Source organism: Argiope bruennichi, chromosome X1 (assembly GCF_947563725.1).
Source record: "Argiope bruennichi chromosome X1, qqArgBrue1.1, whole genome shotgun sequence".
Classification (NCBI taxonomy): Eukaryota; Metazoa; Arthropoda; class Arachnida; order Araneae; family Araneidae; genus Argiope; species Argiope bruennichi.
The window spans coordinates 5,709,868-5,725,571 of record NC_079162.1 but is presented as its reverse complement, the minus strand read 5'-3'; the positions used below and the strand labels follow the sequence as shown (position 1 = coordinate 5,725,571).

The 15,704-nt window shown below is 37.4% G+C and overlaps 1 protein-coding gene across 1 annotated transcript in view; it reads left to right on the top strand.

Annotated features, from left to right (window-relative positions):
* The first annotated feature begins 890 nt into the window (after positions 1-890).
* LOC129958787 (acyl-CoA dehydrogenase family member 11-like) overlaps positions 891-15,704 on the top strand; it is a 220,242-nt gene continuing 205,428 nt past the window's right edge. The window contains exon 1 of the mRNA XM_056071462.1: positions 891-1,192. Coding sequence (XP_055927437.1) covers positions 944-1,192 — 249 coding nt within the window. The 5' untranslated portion in view covers positions 891-943. The remainder of the gene's footprint in view (positions 1,193-15,704) is intronic.

The window sequence follows — 15,704 nt, the reverse complement described above, 5'->3', positions numbered from 1 at the left end:
ACGCCAAAATGTTGCTTATTTTTTAAATAAATAAAATTCTAATTAAAAATTCAAAAAAAAAAATAACCCCGATGTGCACATTCCCGCCCTCCAAGGTATACACGTGCCAAATTTCGTAGCTGTTGGTCGAACGGTCTGGCCTGTAGAGCGGCCAACACACACACACACACATTGAGCTTTTTTATAAGTATAGATTACGGGATAAAAAATAAAGATAAAAGCAGCAAATGTATTATATTTTTTTATATATTCGTTTACATGTATTCAAGCTGAGGAAATCTGATTAATGGATAATAGATTTTCGGATGTATATATATATATATATATATATATATATAGAGAGAGAGAGAGAGAGAGAGAGAGATAGATGTGTGTGTGTGTTAAATACGGGATTTTTTTGTGTAGAGCCATTATAAAAAATGCTACAATTTAAAAACTGCATCAATAACAATTCTGTACAAATGAAAAGAAATAAAAGTTAAATATACGTTAGTAAAAATATCGTGACTGTCTCCAAATTATATAACTAATAGATAATAAGCATAATAATAAAGCAGAAAGCGCAAATAAATTTACTTTCGGGTACTTTCTTGTCATCAATAGATATTATTTTGGAGGGGCCTAAAAATAATTCAGAGCGTGTATCCTCTTGCTGCCAAAATACGCCGCTAACTGTTCCATCTTTCCCCTGCACATGCATGATATTGTTGCAAAAACTCCTTAATGTAAGAGCTCCTTTATTTCGTCGGTCCCGCGAATGACGAAACTTCGTATTTCGTAATGCTCTACATTTGAAGGCAATAAAACTCAGAGATAAATATTAATCACAAAGGAAGAAAGATAAGATTATCGCGTATTTTCAAATTTACGTTTATTTTTATATGCTCATATTCTAACGTAATACTTCAGCTCCGAAGTTTAGAAAAGAGTTGTTTTTTCTAAAATGCCTCATCTTTTGCTTCTAAAGAGGGCTAGTGCAATTCACCGTTCATATTTTCAACCTGTACGATTTAGCTTTACTAAATCTGAGGAGATCAAACACTTAAGTAAACAACAGTTAAGTAAAGGAGCTTCTGTCAAATTTAGTCAAGCAGAGCACGGCCAATTTTATCAAGAGCGTCCCATTTTCAATAATCCATTCTTGTCAGATGCTCCTCTGCAGAGTTTTTTAAATCACTATGTTCCAAAGGAGGTAATTATTATTTTTTTTTTTTTTGAGTTTGTATGATCTTATGTTTTCCAATAAGCATGTAATCGAAATGTTAATGTTTAATTAAGAATTCTAACAGAAAAAAATGCGTATATTTTATTTTCTTGATTTTTAAAACTAAAATTTGCAACTTGTATGATTATTAGATAGCTCGGCCCTAATTTGTAAAAATATATGTCATATTTGAACAAATGAATTATAAGCTCAAAATATTATTTAAATATATTGAACAGAAATATTAATAAATTAATTCCAAATTTTGAAAGCAATATGTTGATCGTTGTTCTTTTAGTATGAATTGCAGATAATTTTTTTATAATCTGTTTTTAAATAATTAAATATGCTTTTCATCATTATTCTTATTTTATAATGAAACGACTTATTCTATATACTAGAGTGTTTAAAATATTTAGTAACATATATCAATACATTCTCCAGCTGTATTATAATCGGAAATAGAGGTATGCAATTTATACATTTATTGTAGATTTGGTAGTAGCTTTGACAGTTTATTTTACAGATCGGAGCTATTGGTTTAAACTAGTTTTGTGAAAATACCAATCTCTAACCATTTTAGGAATGTTTTGATTGATTGTTTCAATTCATACAGGACTAAATTAAGCCGGTAGGAGGTCCAAGGCAATGCCATTTTTGAACCTTTCCTTCATTCAAACTTTCAAACCGTATACTTTTTAAAGATTTTTATTTAATTCCTATATAAGCAATTTTTAAATTACAAAAATTATAATAAAGTATTTAATTGACGGTTAGCTTTAAGAGAGTTCGTCCCAATATCTCGTGTTTTGAAAAATTACAGTTTAAATTTTAAAATAACATATTATTTTTAGACAAAATGATAAAAATAACACAACAACACACAACAGCATTTCTAACGCAATTTCAATTGCACAACATTTCTAACGCAATCTAAATACTCTTACACAAAGTTTTCTAAGGCTGTTGACTTGTGAATCAATAAGTTTATTGTAAAAACAGTAAGACTACGTATACGCATATTCGGAAACACTCAAAAAATCCTGACTAATGTTCAGAAATTTAAATAATATTTGATTTTTAGTACAAATAAAAGTTTGAGTAGACTAATCTTGTAAATCCAATGAAAGCACAAAATGAAATTAATATAAAACAGAGCAAAAAAAAAAAAAAAAAAATCCCACGAGGCTCCTAAACAATTGCTTACTTTGCCCATTGTCGTGACAAGGGAAAGTAGTAGATAAAGTATGAGAGTACACACAGTCAGTGACATAACCTAGGTAACGAATCAAGTGAAGTTTCTCCAAACAAAATGACATATAGTTTTATATATAAGAGATCTAATGACCAAAACCGCATTTGGAAAGGTAAACCTCGGTAAGCCCATTTTCAAAGATCTGTGTTTCTGCTAAATTTGTCATGTGTTATTTAATAAGTCTACATGAATTAGATAGAAATATTTCAAAACTATGCAATAACATAACCATTAAAATAATATGTGACATTCATAGCTAATATTTATAAATATATTATAGAGCCTTTAGCTATTTATTTCATTAAAAAAATAGCTTTATTTGTATTTCCGTTGCTATTAATTTCTGTTATTCATTTTTGCGATAATGCAAGATTAAATACATAATTCCTGATCATATAATGAATGCAATAACCATTAAAATAATATGTGACATTCATAGCTAAATCTATATATTTTCATCAAGAGTCTTTGCAGTTTCTACCTGCAAGAGATTAAAGATCTGAAAGAAGGCCTCTAACTAAAGAATTCTCATTTGATTATCACGATATGATTAGTTAATCAGAATATTTCCCAAATATGAATCACGAGTTGACATTGAAAATCGAGTAATCTCCTAAAAATCTGCGACAGATTTCAAAATTCTTCAAAACCAAAACTATGAAAAAGACAAGCAAAATGGATTTCATTACTTTCACTTGAACTGTCAAATTTAAAAAATCTCAATATGAGATCCTTTCATTGGATATCCGAGCGATACTCAGTTTCATGCTATATACAGTGGCTCCTAAAATTGAGTATACACTATACTCTTTCTTCTTTAATTTGATACTTTTTGATCTTAACATTCCTATTTATGGCTAATATTTATAAAAAACGACAAAATATACATTAACAAAAGTATTAGGCTAAGAAACAAAACGGAGGAATCAATAATACTTTTATTACAGTCATTTTTATGTCAAAGTTACAAATTCCAAAGTCACAAAATATAGTAACTTTCAGTAAAATATAGTAAAAATATAGTAACTTTGAGTTTATGAAAAGAAAAAAAAAGCGTATAAATTTCGTAAAAAAAATAAATCCAAAACATTTTCATAAACTGAAGTTCAGTGCAACATTATTAGTTTTATTCCGAAATTTGAGACATTATAATCTAATTTCAAAGTATTACTTTTGAATTAAAAAACATTAATTTCAGTTCAATTAATTTCTTTATTATTTAGCATAAAGAATAAGGTTTTAATCAGAATTGTACTCTGAATTTTTTTTTGTAGTGATTGTAACTGAATTATTTTCATAGATCTGAAATAAAGAAAAGAGATACCAAATTCTTGAATTCTTTTCTTTAATCTCAGAAGTTCCTATGAAAGCTTACCCTAATTAATATTTCCAAGAAAATAAAAATAATTGGAAATTCATTATTAGTTAAAACTTTTTATTTCAAACTTCTGAGGCTAATTTTATGTAAAAAAAATTAATCATTTAAAAATTATAATTTTCATCTAGATTTCAACAGTATTCATTTCCGTATAATTTCAAATGTTTATCTTTTATTTAAAAGATTTTTCAAAATATGGTTTGTCAAAAATATCTCTTTATTTAAATTTCAGTTAAATCGAAATTTTTCTGTTTGTGAAAAGAATATTGTATGATATTCACATTTTTTTTTAAATTATGGACCTTGAATTTTTCTTTATGCATCACGTATGAAGCATTGCTTAGCAATGATCTTTTCCAGCATTCGTCATTAAAAATAATCCATGCAGATTACAAAACAAAATAGTATAAATATGTTCCTTCTTTATTAATAAAACACATTCCTAATATATAAAGCTGACATGAATATTTATGAGCATATATTTCATATATAGAGTGCCCCCAAAACATTGACAATCCTTAAATATTGATAATAGATGTATTTTATAAATTACAAAGTAAAAAAAGGTACAGAATTTTATAAAATAGATTAAAATTTTTAAAGGGATTAAACTTGAATAAAGACAAAATTTAAATTCTTATATTGTGAATAAAATATGGTCCATTCATCAATAATGAGATGTAGAAAATTTCAACATTTTAACGTAATATTTCTCAGACATACGAAAATGGATAATTGCCAACTTAAACCCTTTTTCGAAGCCTTGATACGAATTCGCAAAAGGGGAAGCATCATGTTGGGTGATCCTTTCTCGGGGGTTGTACACAAATAACGAATGAAAGCAATGATTGCATTAATAAATTAGAATTTTCCAAATTAGTGGTGAAAAGGATATCTAAACTTTACGCAATACTTCACGATACTGATAACTTTATACGAAAATTACAAACTTTGTTCAAAACTTTTTCTATCCATGAGTGCCCCTCAGGGGCTCACCTACTATAGGTGAGTACGGGTGTCCCAATCCCGAGGTACCCAGGGATCTTTACTCCCTTTACGTTTCCACTCCCCTACGCCTTCTGCTATCTGCTGTGTTTTTCCTTCCCTCGACGGCAAGCGAGGGAGCTCTCCATGAGAAGCTGTCGCCGCTCTGTTTGCTTCTTGCTTCTCATGGACAGCCAAAACCCCACGTGTTGGCCGTGCGTGGCAACCCATTTGACAGACGGGTGGTGTACTGTGGTCCCCTGTACATCAATCGGCTGGTCGCTAGCCACCTAAGTGGTTAGTTTGCTAGGGATCAAGCGAAGGGGTTACTCCTTGGGCTTGGCGTTAAGGGTGGTCACTGTCCCCGGGGGTAACTCCGAGCGTGTAGGTTTCGGCTAGCGCTAGGGTAAGCGCTGAGGCTGGGAATGGCCAGAGCCGGTGGCTGCCTTCCCTTGTTGGGCTCCGTGGTGGGCGGTGCCGTCGGACCTGAAATTTTATCAATATCGCATGGGCTCCTCCCGGAAATCTCCCTTCAGTGGGCATCGCAAAATACCTAATCTTACTACCAACCTTCCACTTTTTGATCGTTATTTTATACTTAAACGAATCAGTGATAAAAACGAAAATTTTAATTCTGTATCACCTTTTCTAGTGCAGAAAGCAATCACTGCAACAATTGGCGAAGTGTCTGCAATACGGAAAATGCGTTCTGGTGACTTGCTGATCGAAGTTTCTACGAAAAAACAAGCACAGCAAGTAATAAAAATGAAAGATATAGCTCCCATCCCTGTAACCGCTGCCTCTCACACATCTCTAAATTTTTCCAAGGGTGTAATAACATGTGGTGAATTGTTCAATGTCCCCCTTGAAGAAATCACTGCGGAATTGAAACCCCAAGGAGTGACTCACGTACGCCAAATTTCCATTAGGCGGGATGAACAACTCCTTAACACAAAACATTATATCCTTACATTTCATAGACCAACAATCCCAGAATTCATATATGCTGGATACATTAAACTACCGGTCCGACAGTACATCCCAAACCCCTTGAGATGTTTTAAATGCCAGCGATTCGGCCATTCGAAGATTAATTGCCGCGGGACTCTAACATGCTCCCGCTGTGCAGGAAAAGACCACGATAGTGAACAGTGTAACGCCCCCGAAAAATGCGTGAACTGTGGAGGCTGTCATGCGTCGTTTTCTCGAGTCTGCGAACGCTGGAAAATTGAAAAACAAATAACCTCCATTAAATTTAAAGAATTTATTTCGTATCCTGAAGCAAGAAAAAAAGTATTAGCTCAAACACCCAAACCTGGTGTGAGTTATGCTTCCGTTGTAAAAACACCCTTCTGTGCAAACTGTCAATGCACAAACTGTGTGAAATATAACTCCCAAACTACAACTGTCAAAAACTCTTCCGACTCTGAGATTGAAAATTCACCATCCAGTGCACCAGAAACTAGCAAACCAGTCCGATCGAAATCGAAATCAAACTCCAATTCTCAAAGAGCACTAAAGCTAAAGCTGTCAAAACGGGGACTTTCACCAAAAGAACTAAGAACGAAGTTGAAAAAATCGGCAACACAAAATTCTGTCGCTTTGGGACTTGCGACGAAAGGTAATGTCCATAAGGACTTAACGTCCATCTTTGGCTCACCTAAAAGTCCCGATTCCATTTCCCTCCATCCGTCTGACGAGGAGGATGAATTGCAAATGAGTTGCGATGTTTCGCCAACTCTTCATAACACTAGCCGTAATAAACTCAATTCTTCAGTTACTTAATGGGCACTTTCATTTCTTGGAACTGTCGTGGTCTTCGGTCCAAAGTTGTTGACATTAAGCATATTATTAATCAGCTCCATCCTGCTTGTTTTGCTTTTCAGGAAACATTCCTGAAACATGACATTGCTGTGAAAATCCGTGGTTATAACTGTGCTCGGAAAGATGCTAATACTGGAAATAATACTTCCGGTGGTGTCTGCATCTTAACGTCCAACCTGTATCCGAGCTCTCATTTAAATTTACACACCTCTCTACAAGCTGTGGCTGTTCAAGTCCATTTACGAACCCTTGTCACAGTTTGTAGCATTTATTTGCCGCCACACACTGTCATCAATCAACATGAACTTAATAGTTTAGTGGACCAATTACCCAAACCTTTCTTGCTTCTTGGCGATTTTAATGCTCATAGTACTTTGTGGGGTTCGGAAAGCACAAATTCTCGTGGGCGACAGATTGAACAGATTATCACTGATAACTCTCTCTGTCTGCTCAATAATGACGAAAAAACCTATTTCCACGAACCCACACGTACATTTCACAGTCTAGATCTGGCTATTTGCTCTCCCGATCTCTTTCCGTTGCTCAATTTTGCAGTTGCGACGGATCTCTATGATAGTGATCACTTCCCCTTAATGGTCTCCTATGCTGATAGAGGTGGAGCGACTTCTTGTCCCCCACGTTTCCTATTCAAGCGGGCAGACTGGACTGCTTTCATGCACCTGGCAAGAATTTCGGAAGATATGGTCAGAACGACTGATATTGCAGAGGCAGTACAAAATGTAGTTGACTGCTTAATTGATGCTGCGAACAATTCCATTCCCAAAAGCTCCCCACGTCCGAGGAAATTCCCGAGACCGTGGTGGAATGAAGCTTGCCGCGACAGTCACCGCGAACAAAAAAAGCGGTGGAATATCTTCAGAAGATATCCCACAACAGATAATTTAATTGCTTTTAAACGTGCTAGAGCTAATGCCCGTCGTATCCGTAGAAAAACCCAGAGATAATCTTGGATTCATTTCATCTCTTCCATCACAGCCTTTACTTCTTCGAAACTACTCTGGAAGAAGGTTAAAGCAGCTAATGGTATTTACATAGAGTTTTCTATTCCTGTTCTGCAGACAGAAAATGGAAGTGTATCTTCCCCATTAGATGTCGCCAATGCTCTTGGATATGCATTTGCACAGGTTTCTTCTGATGATTCATATAAGCCTTCATTTGTAGAAATTAAGAATCGCGCACAACAGAAAAAGTTGTGTTTTTCTACTCGAAAATCCTTTCCATACAATTCGGATTTAAATTGCACGAATTGCTAACGGCTTTATCGAAGACTCATGATACCAGTCCTGGTCCAGATGGAATCACATATAACATGCTTCGCCATTTGTCTGCCACTTCTCTTTCCAATCTGTTAATTTTATTTAATCGTATTTGGATTGAACAGAAGTTCCCATCACAATGGCATGAAGCTATTGTGATTCCAATCCTGAAACCCGGTAAGGACTCCTCTAACCCTCTGCACTATAGGCCTATCGCACTCACAAGTTGTCTATGCAAGACACTTGAGCGCATGGTTAATGCCCGTCTTGTATTTGAACTGGAAAGGAAAGAATGCATCCCGTTGCTTCAAAGTGGTTTTCGCAGAGGAAGGTCGACATTTGATAATATTGTGTTACTTGAAATTCAAATTCGCAATGCATTTGTCCGTCGAAATCATCTGGTCTCTGTCTTCTTCGACATTGAAAAGGCCTATGACCGTACCTGGCGGTTTGGTATTCTCTCTGCACTATCAAAATTTGGATTTAAGGGAAATTCGCCCATGTTTTTAAAACATTTTTTATCGTTGCGCACATTTCGTGTTCGGGTCGGTAATTTATATTCCGATCCTTTTATTCAAGCTGAGGGTGTTCCACAGGGAAGTATCCTCAGTGTTACACTTTTTATCAGTTATTTTAGTCAAATTCTTAATGTTTTACCCTCATCTATTCAAGCTACGTTATATGTTGACGATCTTCAGATCTCCTGCCAAGGGAGCAATATGCGCTTAATAGAGCGCCAATTGCAGGTTGCCGTTAATAAACTGGTAGGATGGTGCGATAAAAACGGGCATACCATTTCTCCTGAAAAAAGTCAATGCATTCACTTTTGTAGAAGACGAGCCATTCATTTGGATCCTTCAATCCATATTGGGAATGTTGAAATACCTGTGGTCAATGAAATAAAATTTCTAGGAATAATATTTGACCGTAAGCTCACTTTCCTTCCGCATATCCTACATCTGCGGAAGAAGTGTGACAGGTCATTAAATATTCTTAAAGTTCTTTCCAGAACCACTTGGGGAGCAGATCGCACTTCCTTGCTCCGAATTTACGAATCATTGACTTTATCCCGTATTGATTACGGATGTATGGTGTATGACTCTGCGCGTTCTACGGTCTTACGTAGACTTGACACTGTACACCATTCAGCTTTGCGAATTTGCTCTGCTGCATTTCGAACCTCACCAATGCAAAGTCTTTATGCTCTCTGCCATCAGTTACCACTTGGTTTAAGACGAAAAAAAGTATCTGCCCAGTACTACCTTCGAGCTTTGTCTATTCCGAAGCACCCCTTGTCCTCTATGACATTTCCGGTTAGTCTTCGAAGACTTCATAATGCTCGACCTTCCCACATTCTCCCATTTTTCGAGAGAGCTAAATCTCTTCTTCGTGATTCCGAGCTCCATGATAAGATGATGCAGACTGCTGATCTCTTTTCCTTTCCCCCATGGAATATGACTCAGTTTTCCTTTCTAAATTCCTTCTCTAGTTTTGAGAAGCAGAATACTGCCCCAATTGTCTACCAGAATCTCTTTAATTCTCATCACTGTCAGTATCTAGATTACTTAAAAGTTTTTACGGATGGTTCAAAGTCAGATGGTCATGTTGGTTGCGGAATTGTTTTCGATACTGATATATTCAGTTACCGCCTAGACACATCTCTTTCAGTTCTATCTGCTGAATTATTGGCAATTTTTTATGCTCTTCAGAGGATTTCACTCTCTTCTGAGCGAAAATTTTGTATCTATACTGACAGTATGAGCTCATTGAAAATACTTTCCAGTATTCAAAATCGGATTCATCCAGTTGCCGTGGAAATCCTAGATCTTCTAAGGATTCTCGAAAACAGGGGGTTTGAGATACTATTTTGCTGGATTCCGAGTCATGTTGGAATCACTGGTAATGAGCTCGCGGATAATGCTGCAAAGAGTTCGTCTTTGCTTATACAGAGAGACATCCCATTTAGTGATGCGAAAAATGCAATCCAACGTCATTTTTACTCACTCTGGCAGGAGTCATGGAACAATCAAATCAATAACAAACTTCACACGATAAAACCTTTTATTTCTTTCTGGCCTTGTTTACCAGTGCGAGAGCTAGACGTTAAATTAACTAGACTCCGCATTGGCCATACACGTCTTACACATAAACATCTTTTATTCGTCGATCGAGCTCCATTTTGCACGAGATGCAAAGTAATTTTAACGGTTCATCACCTTTTGGTTGAATGTCCTGATTTTAAACATCACCGTCTAAGATTTTTTCATGCTTCAACAGTGGACATGCAAATGCTAGTGGCCCCTCAGGGGCTCACCTTCTTTAGGTGAGTACGGGTGTCCCAATCCCGAGGTACCCAGGGATCTTTACTCCCTTTCAGTTCGCTGTCCTCTACGCCTTCACCTTTCTGCTATGTCTTTCCTTCCCTCGACGGCAAGCGAGGGAGCTCTCCATGAGAAGCTGTCGCCGCTCTGTTTGCTTCTTGCTTCTCATGGACAGCCATAAACCCCACGTGTTTGCCGTGCGTGGCGACCCTTTAGACGGGTGGTACATTTCGGTCCCCGGTGTATCAATCGGCTGGTATCCCAGCCATTTGGCTGGTCTGCTCAAGGGGATCAAGCGAAGGGGTCACCTTCTGGGGCTCTGCGTTAAGGGTGGTAGACGTTCCTGGAAGTGGCCCTTAGCGTATAAGTTCTGGCTAGCATCAGGGTAAGCGCTGAGGCTGGAGGCAACCAGAGCCGGTGGCTGCCTTCCCTTGTTGGGCTCCATGGTGGGCGGTGCCGTCGGGGCTTGAATTTTTTTCCCTTTTTGCATGGGTTTTTCAGACACTTCGCCACGTTTACCAATCACAGAAGATACTAGATTCCTAATCTTACACACACCAAAGACATTTAATAAAGTTTCACCTTTCATAGTTCAAAGATTGATTTCTTCATTCATTGGTGATGTCAAATCTACTAAAAAACTTCCGTCTGGGGATCTCCTTATTGAGACCTCATCAAAAACACAGATTGCTACGATGCAGAAATTAACACAACTTGGAGACTTCCCTGTAGAGGTAACTCCTCACAGGACGCTAAATTTTTCTCGAGGAGTCATCTCCGATTTAGATCTTTTTGATTGTTCGGAGATTGAACTCATTCAGGAATTGTATTCCCAAAAAGTTTGTGCAGCTCATCGCATAAAAATTAAACGCAATGGTTCATTCATTCCAACAAAACATGTCATTCTAACTTTCAGTAGTCCGGAACTTCCGAAATTTATACGAGCTGGCTATATACAATCTAAAGTTAAACCATATGTACCGAATCCTCTGCGTTGCTTTAAATGTCAGAGATTCGAACATTCCCAGGGAACTTGCCGCGGCAGCCTTCGATGCGCCAAATGCTCAGCTGATGATCATGAAACTTCAGTTTGTAGCTCACAGACCTTCAAATGTTTAAACTGCTCTGGGCCCCATCCTACTTATTCCCGTGACTGTCCTAAATGGAAAACGGAAAAAGAGATTCAAAGCTTGAAAGTTAGAAAAAATATTTCATACGCAGAAGCGAAAAAAATTGTTTTAGACAGAACACCCAAACCTGGCCTTACTTATAGTGCCGCCATAAGTTCAACATTGAAATGTACTAGTTCTCAGACCGACTTTACAGATATTAATACATTGAAAACCTGCTCCTGTAAGCATTCAGCTCTTGAATCAGTAAAGAGCAATAACTCACAAAAAACTGAAAACAATCGAAATTCAGCATCTACTTCTAAAAAATCTTCTCAACCTTTTTCTTATTCTAAAGATTCAGAATTTTCTTTAACTCGTTTCGCTAAGAAGAAACGAAAGAAAACAAAATCTCCTCCAAGTGACAAAACATCTGACAATGAAGTCCCTCCTAAACCTCCAGATCCTTCTGACATACCAATTACTTCAGACTCTATCTTAGTTAATCAGCCAACTGGTCATAAACATGAAACGCTTCATGTCCCATCTAATGAAATGTCACAGGACCTGAATAAATTCAAAACTGTCACTTATAAGAAAAAATATAAAAAAGATCACAAGCAAAATTCTGAAAATATATCCTATTCTAAATTCTGGAAGACTTCACCTCGACAAGTCTCCCAACCTATGCCAGTCTCAAATTTGAGCTCTTCCATTAATTTTAAATCAGCAGATAAAATGGATGAAGCCAAGTCTGAGCTTGAATTCATGACCACAAATAAACCCAACTCAAAAACTGACAGCGAAATAGAATCGGATAATGCAATAGAATACAACCCTCATGAAACAATTGACGAAACACCACTTGCTGCGGAACCTTCTACCGATTCCACCACAGTTGATAAAACTGTTTTTAAACAAAGTCCCCAAGAATGTCAAGTTAAATGGATTAATCTTAAAAATTTTTACAGTGAAACTTCAAGTACCCCTATACATAGCAAATACTTGAAGAAACACCGAATCAAAAGATTGCAATGATTTTCTTTTTTCACTTCGTTTTGTAATTTATTGTACCTTTTTTTTATGTTATGGGAGATGCATTTTCACCTTTTTTAAATTTCATCGATATTTTAATCTTTTAACATTTTTGGAAACATTCTCTTTACGGGATGTAATTCGCAATTTTATAAATGCTGATACTGTTCAATATTGGATGTATTTCTTTTTATCACGAGAAATTATAAATTTAAACTGACTGAATTATATTATACGTTACATTTTTAATACCATTTGTTTGGCGCAGTATAGCCATATTTGGCTCTTGCGCCATTAAATCTCAAAATGCCATGCAAATGCTAGTGGGGGAACGTCCCCATAAAAATCTTTTTAAATTTTTAAAAGCAGTTGGTTTTTATCATCTTATTTAATATTTCTTCTTATTGTCATTTTTTACACCTTGTTGATAATGTTACGAGACATTGCAATGCAATTTTGTCAATTAGTTTCCACTTTTACATTTTTATATAAGACAAGTATTTAATATTTTAACCATAGGTCTGGCGCAGTATGGCCAGGTATGGCTCTTGCGCCACTAAACCTTACAATCCAATCCATCACAATGGCATGAAGCTATTGTGATTCCAATCCTGAATCCCGGCAAAGACTCCTCTAATACTCTGCACTACAGGCCTATTGCACTCACAAGTTGTCTATGCAAGACACTTGAGCGCATGGTTAACACACGTTTTATATTTGAACTGGAGAGGAAAGAATGCATCCCGCTGCTGCAGAGTGGTTTTCGCCGAGGACGCGCGACTTTTGACAATATTGTTTTACTCGAAACTCAAATCCGCAATGCATTTGTTTGCCGAAATCATCTGGTCTCTGTGTTTTTCGATTTAGAAAAGGCGTATGATCGTGCCTGGAGGTTTGGTATTCTCTCTACACTTGCAAATTTTGGCTTTAAAGGAAACTTGCCCATGTTTTTAAAACACTTTTTATCATTGCGTACATTTCGTGTTCGGGTCGGTAAATCATATTACGATCCTTTTATTCAAGCTGAGGGTGTTCCACAGGGAAGTATCCTCAGTGTTACACTTTTTATCTGTCATTTCAGTCAAATTCTTAATGTTTTACCCTCATCCATTCAGGCTACTCTTTATGTTGACGATCTTCAGATCTCCTGCCAAGGAAGCAACATGCGCTTAATAGAGCGCCAGCTTCAGGTTGCAGTTAACAAACTGGTGGGATGGTGTGATGAAAACGGACATACTATTTCTCCTGAGAAAAGTCAATGCATTCACTTTTGCAGAAAACGAGCCATTCATTTGGATCCTTCAATCCATATTGGGAATAATGGAATACCTGTGGTCAATGAAATAAAATTTCTGGGAATAATATTTGACCGTAAGCTCGCTTTCCTTCCGCATGTCTTGCATCTGCGGAAGAAGTGTGACAGATCATTAAACATTCTTAAAGTACTTTCTAGAACCACTTGGGGAGCAGATCGCACTTCCGTGATCCGAATATACGAAGCAATGACTTTATCTCGTATGGATTACGGATGTATGGTGTATGGCTCTGCGCGTTCTACGGTCTTGCGTAGACTTGATACTGTACACCATTCTGCTTTGAGAAGCCCCTCAGGGGCTCACCTTCTTTAAGTGAGTACGGGTGTCCCAAGCCCGAGGTACCCAGGGATCTATACTCCCTTCATGCTTACTCTCCTCTACACCTTCTGCTTTTTGCTTGGTCCTTCCATCCCTCGACGGCACGTGAGGGAGCTCTCCATGAGAAGCTGTTTCCGCTCTGTTTGCTTCTTGCTTCTCGTGGACAGCCAAAAACCCCACGTGTTGGCCGTGCGTGGCAACCCATTAGACGGGTGGTGCACTGTGGTCCCCAGTGCATCAATTCGGCTGGTAACCTAACAATTTGGTTAGTTTGCTAGGGATCAAGCGAAAGAGTCATTCTCTGGGGCTTGACGTTAAGGGTTGTCAACGTTCCTGGAGGTGGCTCTGAGCGTATAGGTCTTGACTAGCACCATGGTAAGTGCCGAGGCTGGGGTGCTCAGAGACGGTAACTGCCATCCCTTGTAGGGCTCGGTGGTGGGCGGTGCCGTCGGGACCCGAATCTCATGACCTTTTGTGCATGGGTAAAAAAAACAAAGCTCCCTTCAGTGGGCATCAAATGCAAAACAATTTATGTTCAAAACATTTCGATAAGTTTTTTATTATAAAAAGAGTATCTTCTACCAACGATACGTTTCATTCCGTTTCACCTTTTTTAGTTGAAAAAAGTATATCGGCACATCTTGGAACAGTATCAACTGTTCGGAAATTACGTTCGGGGGATTTGCTCATTGATGCTCTCTCTCAAAAACAAGCTCACCAGATTATGAAAATGACAAACATTGCATCCTTTCCAGTGACCGTCAGTGCACATTCGACCTTAAACTTTTCCAAAGGAGTAATATCTTGCGGAGAACTTTTTCATACTCCATTTGCTCCAATAACTAAGGATTTGGAAAGTCAAGGGGTTACTCATGTCCGTCGTATAACAATACGAAAAGATGGACAACTCCTTGAAACCAAGCATTTGATTCTAACATTTCATTCGTCTAAAATACCTGAATACATTAAAGCTGGTTACATGAAATTGGCAGTCCGGCCTTATATCCCCAATCCCTTGCGATGTTTCAAGTGCCAGCGTTTTGGTCACTCCAAAGCTTCTTGCCGCGGATATCTAACTTGCGCCCGTTGTGCAGAAACAGGCCATGAAAACTCTGACTGTACCGCACCGGAAAAATGCTTCAATTGCAAAGGTTCGCACACGTCCTTTTCTCGCTCCTGTCCATCGTGGATATTGGAAAAAGAAGTGATTGCTGAAAACTTGAAGAAAGGCATTTCATATCCGGAAGCAAAGCGAATGGTGAAAGCTCGTAGACCAGTTGAGGGATCCAGTTATTCTAATGCTGCCAAGAAAACACTGGAAACAAGAGGCACTCAGATAATGCCTATAATCATGCATGTTGGTAATAATCCGTTTCAACCATCTTATGCGCCCTCTGAAATTTGTCCCAAATCTGAATCATTTATAAAAGAATTTTCACCCAGTATTCCTATGGAAGACACTTCTCAAGATATCCCACAGTGTAAAGTTGCTGCCACTTCGCAAAACGTCGCTAGTTTCAAAACCGTTATTAACAGGAAAAAATACAAGAAAAACTCCAAGCCTAAAGATAATAAAACCATGACCACAAATATGTCCAATCGTAACACAGATAGTGATATAGAATCAGATAATGCAATTGAATATAACCCTCATGAAACAATTGATGAAACTCCACCTGCTCC